Here is a 19,333-nt window from a genome sequence, read left to right as displayed (position 1 = left end):
AGAAAAAAATATTTTTTTTATTCAGTAAAAAACAACAACAAAGACTTAATGTCATGTTCACACGAGCGTTTCAATTACGTTGTTCGCCTGTCGAACGACGTACACGAATTAACCCGTTTCCACGACACCATTCGTAATTAACAGAAACATAAACAAAATTTCCTTCATATTTGTTTTCACGAAAATTTGAACCGAAAACACATAAAATATACATTAAATGAATAGGAAAAACAGTAGACTTTCCTTCAAATGTATCTTTATATTTATCTACACACATTTCATTTATTTTTTCCATAAATTCTGAATAATTTTGTATTTTCAATATATTTTTATATTTTTCTATTTTCATAATTAAAGAGAGAGACATGTCAAAACAATGTTTGTGTATACGACTTTCAGTTATTTGTTTCCTTTTTGTTTCTGATTTTTTACGCGATTTTGAACTAATGGACAAGAAATGTGTGTGGAATTAAAAAGGAAACACAACCATCTTCCTTCTGCATCTATATAAAACGTTTAGTTCATTAATTTTCATTCATATTTTTCCTTTGTTCTAAAAGTTTTTGTGTTTTCAACAAATTTTTCAATTTTGAATTTAGACATGTCATAATTATTATTTTCGATAAATTCTCTCATTTGTTAGGGATGGGACATATTTTATCGTTGTTCGGAGAGTATTTCTACTTGAACAACATAGAAAAATCTTCGTTCGTTCTCAGAATTTTGTATGGCGAATCAAGTAATTTATTCGTATTTGAGGGTCGAACGACGAATAGAGAACGAACGACGTACCGTGGAAACGGGCTATAAGCTAGAAACACATACAACGTTTGGGTAAAGTTTTGTGTCGTTTTGGCCGTTTTTACACTGTTGGGCATGATGCCGAAAAATTCAAATTCATTTGAAATATATGCCGACAAACAGATAAACGCTGGACTTTGGTATCGTCGTCGCCCTGTTGTTGTTGTTTTTTCTCGACGCCCAACGCAAAACTTTAATCAAACGTTGTATAGCTAAAAACAGATACAACGTTTGATTAAAGTTTTGCGTTGGGCGTCGAGAAAAAAACAACAACAACAGGGCGACGACGATACCAAAGTCCAGCGTTTATCTGTTTGTCGGCATATATTTCAAATGAATTTGAATTTTTCGGCATCATGCCCAACAGTGTAAAAACGGCCAAAACGACACAAAACTTTACTCAAACGTTGTATGTGTTTCCAGCTTATCTGTTTTAAGCTTTATATCTATAAAATGAAGTTTTTTTATAACCTTCTGGAAAATATAATTAACATTCAGCCCAATCATAAACATCATCTCACCGTGAGTTTTCTCACTCGCGCCTCCTCCTTTATTACAAACATCATAAGGGAGAACCAAACTCACGTTCGGGAGAAAAGTAGCTATCATAAATGCCAAAAAAGTGAGCATGTGAGGCAATTTTCTCTCACTACAGAAATCAAGGTGAGTTGCTCAAAAAATGTAAATTTGGACATTTTTTATATAAAAAAAATCGGCAAAAGCTAATATTTTGCATTTGTAATGACAATCAATTGTATTTATTTGTGTTTTAGGTTGAAAGTAACAAATAAAAAAAAATTAGAAATTCTTTTGGCAACTATACATGTTCATCCGTGTATCCGTGAAGCAAGGAAGACCTCAATCGAGTTTGGCGTTTTAGTTTAATTCTCAACTTCTTGAATGTTTGGATATTGTAGTAAGATAATATAAGTTATTGTCCATGTTGGCTTTTTTATATTAAAATAAATGAAATGAAATTTGGAGGCGGAGTTGATGTTGAAGTTGACCAACATTTTTCAGGTATTGGAAGCGGGTCAGAATCAGGAATGGAAGAGGACCCAATCAGGAGCAGGTTGAATGTAACAAATAAAAAAACAATTAGAAATTTTTGGAAACTATACGTGTTCATCCGTGTATCAATGAACCAAGGCAGACCTAACTCGAGTTTGGCGTAACTTGGAGGTGGAGTTGAAGTTGACCAACATTTTTCATGTATAGAAAGCGGTTCAGAATCATCGGATGGCAACAGAAATGGAAGAGGACCCAATCAAGAGCAACCCTTGAATCATGGTGTGTCATGAGTTCTATAATACAATACTTCACTTTCTTCTGTTGGTCAAAATCTCAATTAAAATTCCTGTGTATTTCGGCAATGTTTGACATGTCGTTCCAACGTGTCAGCTCGAAAAAATTGAAGTTTAAACTATAATGTGTATACCCAACTGTCTGCAAGTTATACTACGTTTACATTTACGAAATCCACTCGATTTCAACTCTCAATTCCTTTGCGCATATGTCAAATAAAAACTCATCTGAAATGCATTGAATTTCATTAACCAATGGAATTGACAGTTGAAATCGGATGGATTTCGTAAAAAAATCAAACTATGAAAACCTTTTCGCGCCACCAACCGTACATTTACTAAGATAGTTGCATTATGCTTGGTTAACATTTACGAAATCCACAGATCCAGATGAGATTTCATTTGACGTTTAACCTATGGATTTGACAGTTGAAATCGAGTGGATTTCATTGCTCAAACGTCAAATGAAATCCAATCGATTTCAGATGAGTTTTCATTTGACGTATACACAAAGGAATTGACAGATGAAATCGAGTGGATTTCGTAAATGTAAACATAGTATTAGCATTAGTCCCGGTCCACACTAGAGTGATTTTCATTAAAAAATTGCATGAAATTATACGTTCTTAGTTCGAATTTCTCACAACGCCAATTTCATGATTTTACTTTGTCCCGGTCCACACTAGAGTGATTTCATTAAAAAAATTGCATGAAATTATGCGTCTCTAGATCGACATCCATAGTAAAGTAAAATCATAAAATTGCTGTAGTGGGGAATTCGATTTAAGAACACCTAATTTCATGAAATTTTTTAATGAAATTCACGCTAGAGTGGACCGGGACTTTATCATGGAACTCAACATAGAAACGCATAATTTCATGAATTTCAATAAAATCACTCTAGTGTGGACCTGGGGATGGGTTCTTGTTCTACGAAAATTTGAAATGAAAAATATTTTCTTTATAAAATTTTTCATTTGACACTTATTCCCTTTATAAAAGTATTTATTTCAACTTTTCATAGAACAAGAATTGAGCCCCAAGACTTAGCAATCTGTTACAATAATGTCAAAAAGTTTTACAAAAATAAATCATTTGGCACATTTGGGTAGGTCCCGGTCCACACTAGCGTGAATTTCATTAAAAAATTTCATGAAATTAGGCGTTCTTAAATCGAATTCCCCACTACAGCAATTTTATGATTTTACTTTACTATGGAAGTCGATCTAGAGACGCATAATTTCATGCAATTTGTTCAATGAAATCACTCTAGTGAGGACCGGGACTAGCACAACTTCATTCCGAAATTATTGCCCAAAGTATTATTCAACGATTCCAACAAGGCAAATTTATATAAGGTATGTGCATGAATTACAACAACTAAAAAAATTACAAAAACAACATTCTTGTTATTGAAAATTAATTGTCAAATAAAACATTGAATAATAGGGTCGTTCCAAATATTTTCTCAGGAAAAACATAAATACATTTTGAAAATCCTCTAAAATAGAACAAATTTGAATATAAAGCATTCAGAACTGCCGTAGGCAATTTTATTACACGTTTAGGATGAAAAGCATTTTTTTATGGTAGCAAATTTCCAAATTTTAAATTTCATGAGTAGACCCACTCTATTACATTTTGAAAACCAAATTTCCAAAAAAAGTAAAACTCTTATGTTACACGCTAAAACTTTCATACGAAACTTTCCCATTATTTTGTGTTTCACAGATCGAGTTCCATACAAAAGTAATTTTATGAAATTACTGTAATGGGGAACTCGACCTAAGAACGCCAAAACAATGGAAAGTTTCATATGAAAGTTTTAGCGTGTAACATAAGAGAAAATACAGCTGATTGTCACTTCTACCTCACTAGGCGTTTACACCAGACAGTTTGTCTTCAAATACAAGTCTGATTTACTAACACATGCATACATTTGTCGTTTGTCTCTCAGCTGTCCATCAGTTTTTCACAGACAGCCGGGTTGACAAATTTTCGACATTTTTGTGAAAAAGAAGTGAGATGATAATTCAAATGTGCTGAAAACAAAAGAATATGTGCAAAACAAAATATGTGAACGGAAAACAAAAAGAAATCGGTGGTTTTCATTCATAATTTTACAACTGTTTTCGCAGTTGTCTGGACGCCTACGTCACTCAGGCAAGTTGTGGGATTTTGACAATCAATACATGAAGTCAACTGTCCTGTCATTTGTAAACGCAGGGTTATATATGTGCCTTGGATTTCAACCATGGTACAATAATACAGGTAAAAGCAAGTCCCAGCTGATTAGATTCACCCGTAATACTAGTGTTATTGTGTATACGTTTTGTCAACCGTTGTTTTCAAAATAAAAAAATAAAACATCCACATACAAACAGATGGAAATTAAAAATATAAAAAAAAGAATGTTATGTTAAGAAATGATTTTCATGGGACTCCCGTGTCCAACATATACATATATGTGTTCTCCGAACATTCCCAAAAGGACAAGGGAGACTTTTCTCATATCACTGAATGCAAGCCGATTCATATTAGCTCAATGATATGGAAACTATTTTCTATCGCCGCTCTTGTATAGAATTTTTTCATGGCTGAAATACTCTGCAAATGAAAGCTGCCAAAACAGAAGATGTATGAAAATCTGGTTAGGAATTGAGCAGCTGACCTTCTGAGTGCAAGGCGGGAGTGTTTACAACTGCACCACGGTGGCTCCCATGGCTAGTATACGTAAACGAACACAAACACCTAATTACAAAGTTATGTAATAAGTCGAGGACTGAACCAGATCATTCCGTGACTGTCATTGTAGCATTTGACCTAAAAAGACTTTCTAATTTGCATAGAGAAAGCTACCCTTCAACCGTGTTTGAAATGTTGAATAATTAACTATATACGTGGACGACAGAAGTTTGCAGAATATGGAGACCTGTTGAGTGAAACAGGGACTTTGACGAAAACTTCTACAAAAAAGTTTAAAGTACACCTTCTTGATATTTCACAACCTCCATATATATTCTAATATGTGCATATTATTGTACAACCATGGCGTGGAGAGATAGGTTAAACGTCTAGATAGCTGATTTAGTGTAGTTCTTCCTCTGAGGAATATGAAATCATCCACCATGGACAGCTAAAATAAAGCTCACTCTGAATGTATTGGTCGATGAAGCCCTGGATCTCATTACCAACTATATTGGGTGCAAGCATTGATAGCAAGCAAGATCCAACAACAACAACACAGGACAATAGCATATGAAGTGCTTATATGCGGCGCGGCGCACTTTATTTCTTTTTGATACAAGTTTGCATGTAGTATTTAGCATTAAAAGAATTCATTAAACAAAATTCAAGCACAAACAATCTTGGCCGTTGCGATATATAACCCCTTTGGTTTGTCATCCTTCGTCGCTTTTTCTTCATAATTATTGATTCCATCTGAAAAAGAATCAATTATTTATTAGTGATTGTAAATATTATATTAAGAGAAATACATACCGCTAAAAACTCTTTGTTAAGAAGAAATGTAGTTGAAACGTTAAATTTCAAAATCTAACGTTTTTCATTCAAAAAGCCTTGACATTTTTCAAGACTAAATTTATGAACCTTCAAAATGTGTTTATATTTTTTATATTTGTTTACATTTTTGCCCATATGCCTTATGACACTAGTATTACGTACAACAACAAATTTCTATGTGGTTGTTGTATCGATTGTTGTACAACAACACTTGCTTTTACCTGTAATAATTGTACCATGGATTTCAACCATGGCACAATTACCCAGGTAGTGGCATCGTAAAATGTTGAATATGTTATGTCAAAACTTTCTTTATGTTGTTGGGGAAATTACAACAAAAATAATTTTTTTATAAAGGGATTTGACTTTTCATATTCGATCAGCTGGTGTGATACCACTACCTGGGAAATTGTGCCATGATTTCAACAAATATTTTTATATTCTTATTACTAAATGATCTAGTTTTTAAGTTATTCGACCTTTTAACGAATTGGTAAATAAAGTTATTTTTTTTATTTTTTTTTTTTGCGTCCGCGAACATGCTAATGGGTACTTTACACGATATGTTTTTTACATATGAGTTGTCACTTTTTATATAGAAAATGTATACGCAAAGTGACAACACATATGTAAAATTACATATCGTGTAAAACACCCATAAATGTTTTCTTCCATCCATAATTTTTAACAGCCATACGTTATCATACGCAGCACTTTACGCTACGATTTAACATGACACCTTTCCCGAAACTTGGTTACACTGTTAAACCAATTCAGTTGTTTGGCAGCATTGGTAAAGTTGTGGAGAAAAATTGTAATTTTTTGGTCTTTTTAAGACCGGAAAAAATCATAAAAACATTTATATAAAATGGTAATTTAAACAAATAAAAAGTGGAAAGCATGAAAATTTTATTAATAAGTGCTGGTGTAAATAAAAGCTTAAAGATAAAAACCCAAAATAATTTGGTGTGCGCCTAAAAAATTTTCACATTTTTTCAAGAATAGAGTGAAGTAGTACAAAAGCAAAATAGAAATAAAATATGAAATTTTGTTGTTGTAATCTCGCTATGTGTGTAAATGAGATGGCGATAACTGCTGTTGTGTGCGTGTGAATGAAAAGTGTTGTACATACAGAAAGAAATTATGCAGTGACAAGAAGAAGATGAAAAAAAGAGATTTTTTGTGATTATTAAATTATGAGTGTCGATAAAAATCCAAATTAAGATTAAATATAAATTAAATGATGGTTTTATGGCAGATGAAAAGTTGCCAAAATGGAAATATATGACACAAAAATGGTACATGAGCTACCGGCTTTAATGATGTAGTAAGAAGATGATGGTAACTATATCGATACTTGTCTATTTTCATACCATACCCTGTCGGAACTAATGACTAGATGTTGGAACTAAAACAGTTATGTTGAGACAAAATGGTGAACATATGAAAAAATAAAGATTTAGATAATTTTAATCATTTTATTTGTAAAGTAGGAAATGGACTGAAAATTTCCGAGCTTAAAAAAATAAATAAATAAAATGATTAGCGGAACATTGTTTATCCGCGCTCTTTTTGAAAAAATCGGTACGACCTGAAATTTTACCACAGGTCCTGATTACGAAAATATAAAGTTCGTTGGGGGAAGTTCACTCTTTCCGAGACATGGGCGTCTGACGTTCCGAAAATTTACCTCCTAAGGGAGCCTTGTATAGATAGTAGTCCTCCGAAAGTAGTCTTCTATAGATAGAAGACCTCCAAAAGTAGACTCCTAGAGATACAATACCTCCAAAGGAGTCTACTAGAGATAGAAACATACATATGTACAAATATAGTGTGAATAAAGTCCTCGAAATACCTCCCCCATCTATCGCAGCTGAGAAGCGTCTGCTGCCACGACAAACTAGAGTAGTTTTGGCTCAACTACGCTCGGGATATTGCAGTCGCCTAAATTCTTATTGGGCGGAAATCGATCGTGCCGTGCAAGACATTTGCCCAGCATGCAGCGGGCCCGCACGACACAAAACACATTTTCAACTGCCCAGCCAAACCTACTCATCTAACTCCAGTGGATCTGTGGTTACATCCCATCACAAGCAGCCACTTTCCTGGAACTGGAGATAGACCCAGAGCTAGATTGAACAGAAGAACGAACATACAAACATAAAAATAGAGTAGTAGAGTAGTTTTCTGGCGTTTTCTACAAATTGAGAAGCTCCTAAAAGAATTTTTTAGACATATAAAACCTCTTAAATGTCTTTTCATTAGATAGAGAAGACCTCGAATGAATTTTCTAAAGATAGAAGACCACCTAAAGGAGTCTCCTAGAGATAGAAGACATCCGATAGGATTCTTCTACAGATAGAAGACCTCCCAATATAGTCTTCTATACATAGAAGGCATCATAAAGGTATTTTCTATAGATAGAGAAGCTCTTAAATGAGTCTTCTAGAGATAGAAAAACCTCCTAAAGGAGTGTTCCGTAGGGAACTTCATAAAGGAGTCTTCTAGAGACAGAACGCAGCCTAAAAAGTTATTGTTTCTATAGAGGTACGCCTAAGGAGAACTTCTTTAGATAGAAGTTCTCTTAAACGATTCTTCAAAAGTGTGCTTTATAGATAGAACACCTCCCAAAGGTGTCTTCCAGAGACAAAACACTTCCTTAAGGAGTAATTTAGAGATTGAAGACATCTGAAAGGATTTTTCTAAATATAGAAGACCTCCCAATATAGTCTTCTATACATAGGAGTAAATTTACGCTCGCGGGAGACCCATTGCCTTACTCTGGCCTAAACAGATCTTCGATAGATAGAAGTTCTTTTAAACGATTCTTCTAAGGTGACTTTTATAGATAGAAAACCTCCTAAAGGCGTTTTCTAGAGACAGAAGAAGACTTCCTTAAGATGTCTTCCAGAGACAGAGGGATCTCTATAGATAGAATACCTTCCAAAGGAGTCTTCTTTAGATAGAATACCTCCCATAACAGTCTTATATAAAAAGAAGACCTCCTAATATAGGCTTCTAGAGTCTTTTGTATATATCCATGGTGGTTTTTATTTGAGATTTAATATTTGCAACTGAAGCCTTTTCTTTTACTAGGGGATAAAATGGTGTCATTGGCACCTTTTGCTATTACCTCGTAGGCGTAGACTATTACCGATTTAATTCTTATTGGAAGTCATCAAGATGTTTTCTTATAGCATATTTATATTATACCTTTTTGCAGTGTTGCATTAGAGTATTTTATCGGGTTAACCCACTTCATGAGGATTTATTTGACGTTTGCGCTATGGAATTGACATTTGGGTTAATCCGGTTAAGTGTAACCGGGGTATTAACCTTCTTTATGAATATTTATTTGGATTTATTACATCCAGTTATATCTAAACGAACTATTATTTAGATCAACACGTAAAACATTTATACACCATCAGTTAATATTGTGACAACTTACTCGAACAAGATTCTTTGATATAAACGTATCTTTTCATTTGTTGGTAATTTTTAAAAACAGTTGAAACAGATGTTTGGGGACATAGATATTAAATTGCAAACTTTATATACAAAAAAAATTCCCGCGAGCTATAAAAATCTATCTTATTTGCCATTAAAAACTTGAAATGAAAAGATCTCCAATCGTTAGTAACAATTCCTACAGGGTAACAAGAGAAAACATATGATTTGAGATTTCTTTTTATTCATTGAAATAATTTTATTAATGTTATCCCTTGTTAAAAAATATTTTTTGCTAAATATTTTAAACAATTTCTTAACAAAATATAAAATATTTAGCTATTTGTTTACCTCTTTCCGCCTTAAACTTCACAAAAAACAGTAGTTTTTGCAACACTGACTGATTGTTGCTATTTGCGTGCCATATCATTGCAGAGTGGCAACTCCTCAAGTCTAATTGTCAAATGCATAGAGAGCCAGAGTCCGTCAGTTGGGATATCAAGAGAGTTTTTAGCATAGGAAGAAGCAGAAAAAAATCGGAAAAAGAATAAATGCAGAAAGAAAATAAACTACACCCCGACGAAGACGAAAGTCTCTGACTGTCTGCTGGTTTAAAAAATATCATTTTGAGTTGTATATAGTGAAGAGAAAAAACAATATTCCAAAATCCAATTAACAAAAATAAATACATACTTGCAAAAATGTAGTTAAATTAGCAAAAAAGGTGATTATATTTTGCCAATATAGAGAAGACAAACATTTTTCTTCTATTCTGTGTGTGACGACGGAGGTGGCCTAAATTTTTGTTAACGCTAAGACAGACAGACAGATGGACCGCAAGCTTTTCAGAGTTATACAAAAGCAAACGAAATGTGTTTCAATTAACAGAAAATAATCAACAAATATTGTGAATTGTCCAAAAAGTGCACGTTTCTGTTATAAAATAAAAGATATTACCAAAAGAAGTAGTCTTAATTCTTTTTTTGAAAATCAATGAGCAATCATCATTATACTTTCATAAGTATAGTGAGTGAACGAACAAACACACATCATACAGACAGACGACCGACCGACGAACAACCGTGGAATCATACATATATATTTATATCTATATTTAGTGGCATATAGTGTTATCTCTTTCGTCTGTGTTGGCCATACATAGCGGGTTATGTGGTAATGGTGTGTATTAAAGTCACGCCTGTCTCGTTTGTTTTTCTTTTCAAGCAAAATGAAATGTCAAAAAATACACTGAGAGAGTACCAAGTTTTTCTCAATGATACCACCAAAAAGAAGAAAATCTTTCAAGTGAGATTGTGAAACATAATGACAAAAAGAAAAAAAAAACGATGAAAAATTTAACACAAAGAGAAGAGTGTGAAGAAGCAGGCAGTGATTAAATAAATACTTCAGGTGTTTTATTTTTTTTTTTTCCTTCGTTCGTATTCTGACGTTATGAATTAAATGACATAAGTGATTAATTGTTATAATAAAATATTTAAAGAAAACAAATGCATATGTTTGTGCGATGGTGTGTATGCCAAATTGTAAACGATATCTTTAAAATAGAGTAATTTGTATTTGATGTGTTGTTGTTATGTGGGAGTTTGACGTGAAAGGTTTTGCAAAAGCAATTTGTCATTTGACTATTTATCCATCCCACCCTACCCCACTATAAAACAACCTACATATTAATGAAAAGGAAAAGAAAAAGAACTGGAAAAAGGAATAAGGAAAAATGCAGGAAAGAAATCATCATGCTTATTAGAATATGACCTCTTTTGGGACTTGTTGTTTGTTCCTCATCGTTTTATTTGCTTGCTGTAATTTCTTTTTTTTTTGCTCTTTGCTTTCCTTTTGCACAATTCAACAGAGTTTAGTTTGAATTTGATCCAAGGACATTAGATTCCTATAGCAATGCTATGAAAAGTGTATAGAATCCAGCAATTTTATGGAAATGCTTTTGTATAGAATGTGATTAATTTGTGGTATGGCTTAAAATGTTTCTATTGATAGATAGATACATGGCAAGACAACAACAGGGTCATGAGAAAATGATGAGGTAAATTTTAAACTTAGTTTAAATAGCAATAATAAATATTGATTATCATTACAGGCAGATGTAGTATAAACCCTATTTTGGTTTGAAAAAGTGGGGGGCCATCCACGAAACACCTTAATGTTGAATTAGAAATTAACAGCCCGTTTACATATAACCGGATTTTATAAATCCACTGGGTTTCAAATGTCAATTTCATTGTTTATACTTTAAATAAACATTATAAAGAAGGTGTACCTAAAAAAACTCGAATGTAAATGGCGTTTCCGTTCAAAAAGGATTGTATCAAAATCTCCTTAATAGGGAGTGAGCTATAGTAAGAGTAGAAAGTAATATTATTTAATTGGTTTTACCTTTCTAGAACTGCAATATCTTGATGTTCGGAGACTCAGCTTCAGGGAAATGCAGTTAGTATGCTGTCTTTAAACTTGGCAAAAGAAAAATTGATGGTGAAAAAACATATTAGACGTTAAAAATAGTTCAAAACATAAGAAATATTTGCAGGCAATTATTATAAGTGTTAAAATTGGCTGATTGCATGGGCTGACTGAATTATTCTCTTACGTCTGCCAACCTTAACTATGTCAAGAAAGCGACTTGAAGTTTGCTTTTAACAAAATTTGCTTAGGAAAATGTGTACCCAAAAAATTAACCACCATTAAGTAAATTCTTATCAGAAAAAAGGTAAAAACCACGCTAACCAACCCTCTCCAGTGAGCGCATATGTTTACGTTTATCCCATATATAGTTGTACCTCGTGATTTCTGTCTGTCCAAATTGGCTGTATTTTCAACCATATGGTCGCCAGTGATCAGAGGACTTCTCTACGTAAAATTATTAACATAGGTTTACATTCCGGTATAGACTCTATACACCGGATTTCAGGAATTTAGCTACATTCTCAGGCTACATTTAAGTTGTGACCAAACCACCCTGAAAGTAGTTGATCTGGTACAACTGCTTCGCCTTCTCGAATCATCTTTGGCGTTAGAATTACATGTGTTGATGTAATGTAATTTTATTTGATTGACTCTTTGGTCTAGGCCAATAGTACCCTGACTTTGCAAACACAGTATCTTCCGGGCCCAAAGACATGTCAATTTTGTTGACCTTCGTGGTAACATCCTATAAGGTACTGCAACGAAATCATATGCAAGCGGCAATATTCTTCTCATCATGTAAATGGTATTTGGAGATATCTGGAGGCACCCTTTTAAAGCTTAAGTTTTAAATTAATACCTTTCCATTACATTGCACTTAGCCGCATACTAGCTCCCCATAGCTTTCCACAATGAGCTGCCGCCTAGGGACGATTTCTGTTGGCTACAATATTTATCAAAGAAGTCCTAAAATGTACGATTTTGAGTTTGTAGAAAAAAATCGGAAGTGATGTGGGTAGAATAGTGGAAAATATCAAGATTAAACATTCCCAACAATATCACATCTTCCTGGGGAATTCTCGCTTTAAATGTACGGAGCTTTGACTTCCCCTTCCTGAACGTAGGTCGATCATCCCTAGATGCTATTGATTCTTTATCCCTTCAAACTGATCGGATATGGATTTGGTGGAATATCTCTGATGACGGGGAATATGTTAAGCCTCGAAGGCCGTTGTTACCCGCAGGCGCATGATGCCCTTTCTGTATTACTAACAAGACTGTGTAAGGACCCAAGAGCTGTTATAATAGCATATCATATGGTTGTTAGTTGGTTTTCCTGCTTCATCTGGCTCTAGGTCTATCTCCTGTTCTATAAATTCGGCTGCTTCGATGGGTTGTAACCACAAAACTTTTGAAGTTAGTTGAGTAGGTTTGGCAGGGCAGTTGAAAAGGCGCAGTGTGTCGTGCAGGCCTGTGCCGCATGCTGGACATATGTTTTGCACGGTGTCATCAATCCGTTGTTGTTGTTGTTGTTGTAACAGTGTTTGTTATTATGTTTGTATGTTTGTTCTTCTGTTCAATCTAGCTCTGGGTTTATCTCCAGTTCCAGGAAAGTGGCTGCTTCGATGGGATGTAACCACAGATCTACTGGAGTTAGATGAGTAGGTTTGGCTGGGCAGTTGAAAAGGTGTTTTGTGTCGTGCCGGCCCATGCCACATACTGGGCAGATGTCTTGCACGGGGCGGTCGATTTCCACCCAATAAAAATTTAGGCGACTGCAATATCCCGAGCGTAGTTGAGCGAAAACTACTCTAGTTTGTCGTGGCAGCTGTCGCTCCTCAGCTGCAATAGATGGGGAATGTATTTCGAGGACTTTATTCACACTAGGTACAATTGCTTAAGGCCTTGGCAACTGCATCCGTGTGAATACTATTTAAACCTGCTTGATATGCTTGTTGATCTAGGGTTAGGTTAGGTTTGGGGATGTGTAGTCAATATATATGTATATTGACTACGCCACTCGGAGACCTTTCGGTCCATTGTGATCATCCATAAAGAAAAAAGGAGGTTCAGAATTACCTGAAAAGAGAAGAGAAAAGAGAGAAGAATAAAGAAAAAAGGGGGGTGTGGTTTGGAGAGTAATAATAAATGAATTAATTATAAGAAATAATGAAGATGTAATAAAGACAGAGAGGGTGGTTTTTTGGCGATGGTGGAAAAAACTGTCAGAGAAGTAGTTACGCTTATGGGTCGCGCCGTCCCAGCCACTTCAGATTTTTAATGATGTTGTTTATGATTGTTGGTTCCATGTTTGAGTAGAAGGTTAAGCTTGGAGGAAAGCGTACTCCTGTTAGTCTATACCGCTTTCGAGTTAACATCGGGCAACGACATAGAATATGCTCGATCGTCTCCGTTTCCTCCTCATCTTCACAGAGCCTGCAATAGTCCACGCCATCATCCTGCCATTTGCCGATAAAAGCTCGGATGTAGCAATGGCCGGTAATGACTCCCGTCAATACCCTGATTTCTGATTTACTCAGACTTAAAAGCGAAGTTGTTCTCTTTGTTGAAAGATTCGGCCAAATGGCCCTTGACACGTTGCACCTTGGTTCATTATGCCATAGTTCCTTGGCCTGTTCTTCAAAGAACGTCTCCACCTTCCGAAAAACGTGACATATGGGTGGTTTAATAGAAACAGTGATAGCTTGACTTGTTGATTGAGATCCGTGTCTTGCCAATTCATCTGCCTTCTCGTTTCCCACAATGTCACAGTGACCCGGTACCCAGCAGAGTCGGACAGCGTTAGTTAGGTTCGCCAAAGCAGTTCTACACTCAAGAACGGCCTCAGACTTGATATTGGGGGATTTGATGGCTTTAAGAGCCGGCTGACTATCAACGAATATAGTCACCGGTTCAAAGATTTCAGCATCCAGACTTTTTATCAACTCTACGGCCATTTTGATCGCGAAGATTTCTGCTTGGAAAACGCTACAGTCGCTGTTCAACCTATAGGAGTACTCGAGGCAAAGCTTTTCGCAGTAGACGCCAGCTCCGGTACCTTCTTCCATCTTGGAACCGTCTGTATAGAAAGCCAGACCGTCCAGAGGAGGGTTTCCACGGATCCAGTCATCTCTACTAGGGATAACGACCTCAAAATCATCAAATCTATGGGTTGGTGATAAGTAGTCGCTGAACTTCCCCTGCTGATTTAAGCCAAGGTTTGGCCCTAGCTCTCGAAGAATGCATGCATGACCATAGGTGCTGTCACGCCAACGATTCAATTCATGTAGCCTTAGAGCACTACATGCTGCTTGACCTTTGATGCTAATTCTCGTGGGCAAGAGGTTTAGCATCGCGTTCAGAGCTGCTTGTGGTGTACTTCTAAAAGCTCCAGTTATCAGGATCGAGGCTGCCCTTTGCACCTTGTCTATGCTGCCCGAGTTCGACTTGTGTCGAAGCGCATGCCACCAGACAAGACATCCGTAGGATAGGATGGGTCTCACCACAGTATTATACAACCAGTGTATAATAGCTGGATTTAGACCCCAACTTTTCCCAATCGAATTCTTACATGAATAGAGTGCGATCATACCTCTCTTCGTCCGTTCCTCGACGTTCCTTTTCCATCTCAGTTGAGAATCCAGGATTGTACCTAGGTATTTGGCCTCAGGAGATAGATGCAACTGCACTCCATCCAATGTTGGTGGTATGAAGTCGCCAAGCTTACGCTTTCTGGTGAACAATACCAGTTCTGTTTTCGTTGGATTTACACCAAGGCCATTTGTGGTGGCCCAACGAGACAGCTTTGATAAGGCTCCTTGCATAAGCTCCGAAATAGTGGACAAGAATTTGCCAGTTATTACTACATCATCCGCGTATGCGACAACCTTGATGCCCTGATTGTCGAATTCCGCCAAAATATTGTTTATCACAAGTAGCCACAGCAGCGGTGAGAGTACACCTCCCTGGGGAGTACCTCGTGTTACTGTCTTCCTTGTTGTCAACTCCCCGATACTGGAATTTATGATCCTGCTCTCCAGCATTCTCTTTATCCAGCAGATCAGGGTTCCCGGGGTGTTGACCGATCTAAGCGAGAGATGAATGGATTCAAGTTTTACGTTGTTAAAGGCTCCTTCTATATCCAGGAAAGCCGCCAAGGTAAAGTTTGAGCTCTCCATATTTCTCTCAATGAAACCCACGACCTCATGAAGAGCAGTTTCGACAGATTTACCTTTCATGTAGGCATGCTGCGAGTCGCTCAGCGAGGCAGTGTCTACAAAGCTCCTAATCTCCAGATCGATCAGTCGTTCGAGTGTCTTGAGGAGAAAGGAGGATAGACTAATAGGTCTGTAGTCTTTCGGTGCAGAGTGACTGGCTTTCCCCGCTTTGGGGATGTAAGTTACCTTTACCTCTTTCCACAGATCTGGTACGCAGGAAAGAAACAAACAGGCCCTAAAGATCTCCTCCAGAATTTGGTATATCTGCGGTGCAGCAAATTGAAGCATCGCAGGAATTACTCCATCTGGACCAGGTGACTTATAGGGTTTGAATGTACTTACTGCCCACTTTATTTTGTTTCTGCTTACAACCTTATCAATGAGGCTCTCGTCCACTGACTCTTGGACTTGGAAGTTGTCACATTCAATGTGAAGGTTACTGGCATCCGTGCAGTCAGGGAAGTGGGTCTCAGCTAGAAGGTTTAGAGTCTCAAGGCCTGAGTCTGTCCACGTGCCGTCCGGTTTTTTGACACTACCGATGGATTTGGGGTCCTTCGAGAGTATCTTACGGAATCTGGCAGCGTCGTTTACCCCTTCTACAGACTCACAGAAACAAACCCATGACTTCTTTTTGGCGCGCTTGATTTCACTCTTGTATTTGGTGAAACTCGCTTTATACGATTCCCAGTCACTGTCAAGTTTCGTCGAGTGCGCCTTGTTGTACAACTTTTTGGTGTTTTTCCGTAGTTCGCCAAGATCCTTGTTCCACCACACCGGTTGGGATTTCTTCCCAGGATAAGTTAATGGACAGGCATCCTTATGGCAGCGAAGAAGGATTTCTGTTAGGTTGGACACCTTACTGTTAAGCTCAGCAACTGTTTCTATCCTTCCGGGAAGTGTCAGTTGATGGTTCGTCAGATCAGTGAACCTTCCCCAGTCCGTCCTTCTCGGGTTCCTATAAGGATTTTGGCGGACTCCGTCGAAAGAGATTTCAAAGTATATCCTCATATGATCCGAAAAGGAGCATTTGTTGGATACCCTCCAGTTCCTGACGACAGAATCATCTAAATTAGACAGGGTTAGATCAATGACCTCCTCCCTGCCTCTAATTTTAAAGGTGGGATCGTTTCCTATATTACATATTCTTAGATTGTAAGATAATATAAAATTGAAAATCGACTCACCTCTAGTGTTTGTGTCTTTGCTGCCCCAGTGAAAATGGTGGGCGTTGGCGTCACATCCAAGGATAACGTTACAAACGCCCAGGTTCTCCTTCAGCAGCCTGTGTACCCCCTGATTTGGTGGATCAGGGTCCTCATACGGCATGTAGATTGAGGACAGGAGAGTGGCCTTCTTCCTGCCGTTCTCCAGTCGCACCGTGCACATGTCTCCATTACTGTAATTAGATAGAAAGATTAGATTGAGGTTCTTCCTACCTACCACACAGGTCCTCACCTTGTCCCCTTCGGACGATGCAAAGACCTCGAAGTTGGCATTGTTCAGTCCAGAGACCTTATTTTTATATATATAAGGTTCCTGGACTAGAACAATGTCTACCTCTGAGTTCGTGAGGGACAGGAGTAGTTCGGCGGCAGCTGCTTTACAATGATGCAGATTAATCTGCAAAATGCGTAGCACCTGCCGCCTGCCTACTCCTACTGACTTCCGCGAGGTGGACTCAGTCGGAACCGAACCCATCCTGAACCGAAGTTCAGTTTTCCCTCACGAATCTTAAGGTACTCCTCTCCTGAGGAGTCTACCGCCATCTTAATGTCCATCCCTCCATTCTCCTTACAAGGGGTGAGACTCATTACAGTCCAGTCCTTAGTAAGGAGACCGGGGTTCTGGAGCTCCAGCATCCTCAGCAGAAGTTCCTTATCCACGGTAGGTGGGGGAACCCATGCTGGGAATACCTTCCTGGACGGAATCTCCGTTATAGACACCGCAGCAATTTTTGCCCCCTCCCAAAGTTCATCAAAGCCATTAACTGTCTTCTTAAGGTACTCTTGCGAGCTCCTGTTGAGACATTTAATGACTTTAACTCCCTTGTGAAGGAAGGCGCCACCAAACTGACGGTCACCCTGGTTCGCCTCAGTGGACACAATGGCTAAACGAAGCCGAGTCTCGAAGAGCAACCAGTGACTTTCGCTGATTTTCCCGAAGGGGTCAGCTCGGTCGATGATTGCTACTAGGAGCTCGTCATCGTTTGCCAACGTGGCCGTTTTGGCGTAGGGTTTCCTACGTCCTCGCTCACGTGCCTTGGTAACAGCTTTTCCTGAGGAGGTGGACGCCTTCTCAGTACTGGTGCTGCTTCCCTTGGCTTTGTGAGCAAGGACACCAGCATAGGAGTTCGCCGTGTTGACCGTCTGAGAGATCATCGTCTTCTTTGGCGAAGGCTGAGGGCCTTCTGAAGAGCGAACTCGCTTCACAGTCTTTGACTGCGAGGACTTGTTCGTCTTCTCCGAAGTCGATGGTGTCCCAGTCGATCCACCCGTCGTTACTCCCGAGTGGCTTGCGCAGGTCTTAGACACCTTCTGTTCGTCCGCTTTACCCTCATTAGTTGGGGTAGGAGCCGGATTTGGGACAGTCACCTTCTCCAGTTGACTACTCTTACGAGAATCATTTGGAGTCGGATTATGCCCCTTATCCTTTTCCAGTCCCTTCTGGCTCGGGTTCGGCTTCGGAACAGCTTTAGGTTCCACCTTGCTGTCAGAAGCAGCAGGCTTCACCTCCACCTTTTTGCTTGTCGCCGCAGTCTCTACTGAGTCTTTGGCTGAAGCTGAAGCAGGGTTCGGGAGAAAGATTTTGTCCACCAGGAGCTCGCATCTGGGTGCATTTGGATAAATTCTTTCGAATTTCCGCATGTACTTCAGCTTGCTCTTGATGAACATGATCTCTCTCCTAGTATGCGAGCTCGCGTCCCTTCAAACGAACTTGCGCAGATACGAAGCTGCACGCTTGTAGTGCCTCGTATCTGAAGCCTCTTTGGCGGAAATTGCGTCTGCGTCGGTGTCCGTCGATGAGGTTTCCTTGGATTCCCCAACGCAGGCCGGAGACTCAGAGTCAGTGGCAATTGTTGGAGCTTCCGTTGATTCCCCCTCGATGGTCATCGACTTAGAGTCAGTGGCTGTTGATGGATCATCTCTAGGTTCTCCATCAACATCCATTGACTCCGTGGCAATCTGCCTTCGAAGCTTAGTATCGGCTGGTGCCGATACAGGACCAGACTGGTTGCGACTTGTCTGTGGTTGCGAACCAAGGTTCACAACCTCTTCGACCACATCACCGTCAGTGGACATGTCGTCATCAGACCTTCTTGTTGACTCAGCTGGGATCACCGTAATGTCCAGTTCGTCGTCAGTGAGGGTGAGATTGTTGAGCATGTCCTCTGGTGGTATGGTCGGAACAAGTCTCTCCAGTTGGTCAAGGAGTTCCCTACTCTGTCTCTCCAGACTGTCCCCAATCACTTTGAGATGTAGGTCGTCCCCGCCCAAACCTTCGGTCCTGTCAGCCGTGGACTGATTAACACCAGTTTTGGCTAAAGCATTATCCTTTTGAAAAACCGGTCCGTCAACAATATTTCGGGTTGTATATACTGCACTT

The 19,333-nt window shown here is 38.3% G+C and overlaps 2 protein-coding genes across 38 annotated transcripts in view; one reads left to right on the top strand and one right to left on the bottom strand.

Moving 5' to 3' along the window:
• Positions 1 to 6,392: 6,392 nt before the first annotated feature.
• Positions 6,393 to 19,333, top strand: part of gish (casein kinase I gish) — a 187,592-nt gene continuing 174,651 nt past the window's right edge. For 20 of the 37 annotated variants that reach the window (XR_012411291.1, XR_012411296.1, XR_012411285.1 and 17 more), the window contains exon 1: positions 6,393 to 6,498. The gene's annotated coding sequence lies outside the window, so the exon portion shown is untranslated. Of the gene's footprint in view, positions 6,499 to 9,500; positions 9,802 to 19,333 lie in introns of those variants that run through there. The other 17 variants (XR_012411289.1, XR_012411298.1, XR_012411303.1 and 14 more) reach the window with 5 other exon arrangements.
• On the bottom strand, positions 13,482 to 17,428 carry LOC141397058 (uncharacterized). Its single transcript, XM_073972910.1, has 2 exons — positions 16,915 to 17,428; positions 13,482 to 13,592 (listed from the first exon to the last, which is right to left on the bottom strand). Exons 1-2 carry the CDS (start codon positions 17,426 to 17,428, stop codon positions 13,525 to 13,527), a joined length of 582 nt encoding a protein of 193 aa, XP_073829011.1. The 3' UTR covers positions 13,482 to 13,524.

The sequence above is a fragment of the Musca autumnalis genome, unplaced genomic scaffold (genome assembly GCF_047663935.1).
Source record: "Musca autumnalis isolate F117 unplaced genomic scaffold, ASM4766393v1 scaffold_1, whole genome shotgun sequence".
NCBI lineage: Eukaryota > Metazoa > Arthropoda > Insecta > Diptera > Muscidae > Musca > Musca autumnalis.
The sequence above is the reverse complement of the archived record's forward strand: the minus strand, read 5'-3'. Positions and strand labels throughout refer to the sequence as shown.

Coding starts and splice junctions, on each gene's coding strand:
- LOC141397058 (XM_073972910.1), bottom strand. CDS start 17,428: ATGGGTTCGGTTCCGACTGAGTCCACCTCGCGGAAGTCAGTAGGAGTA. Junction 13,593..16,914: donor CAAAGACACAAACACTAGAG/GTGAGTCGATTT, acceptor TTCTCTTTTCAG/GTAATTCTGAACCTCCTTTT.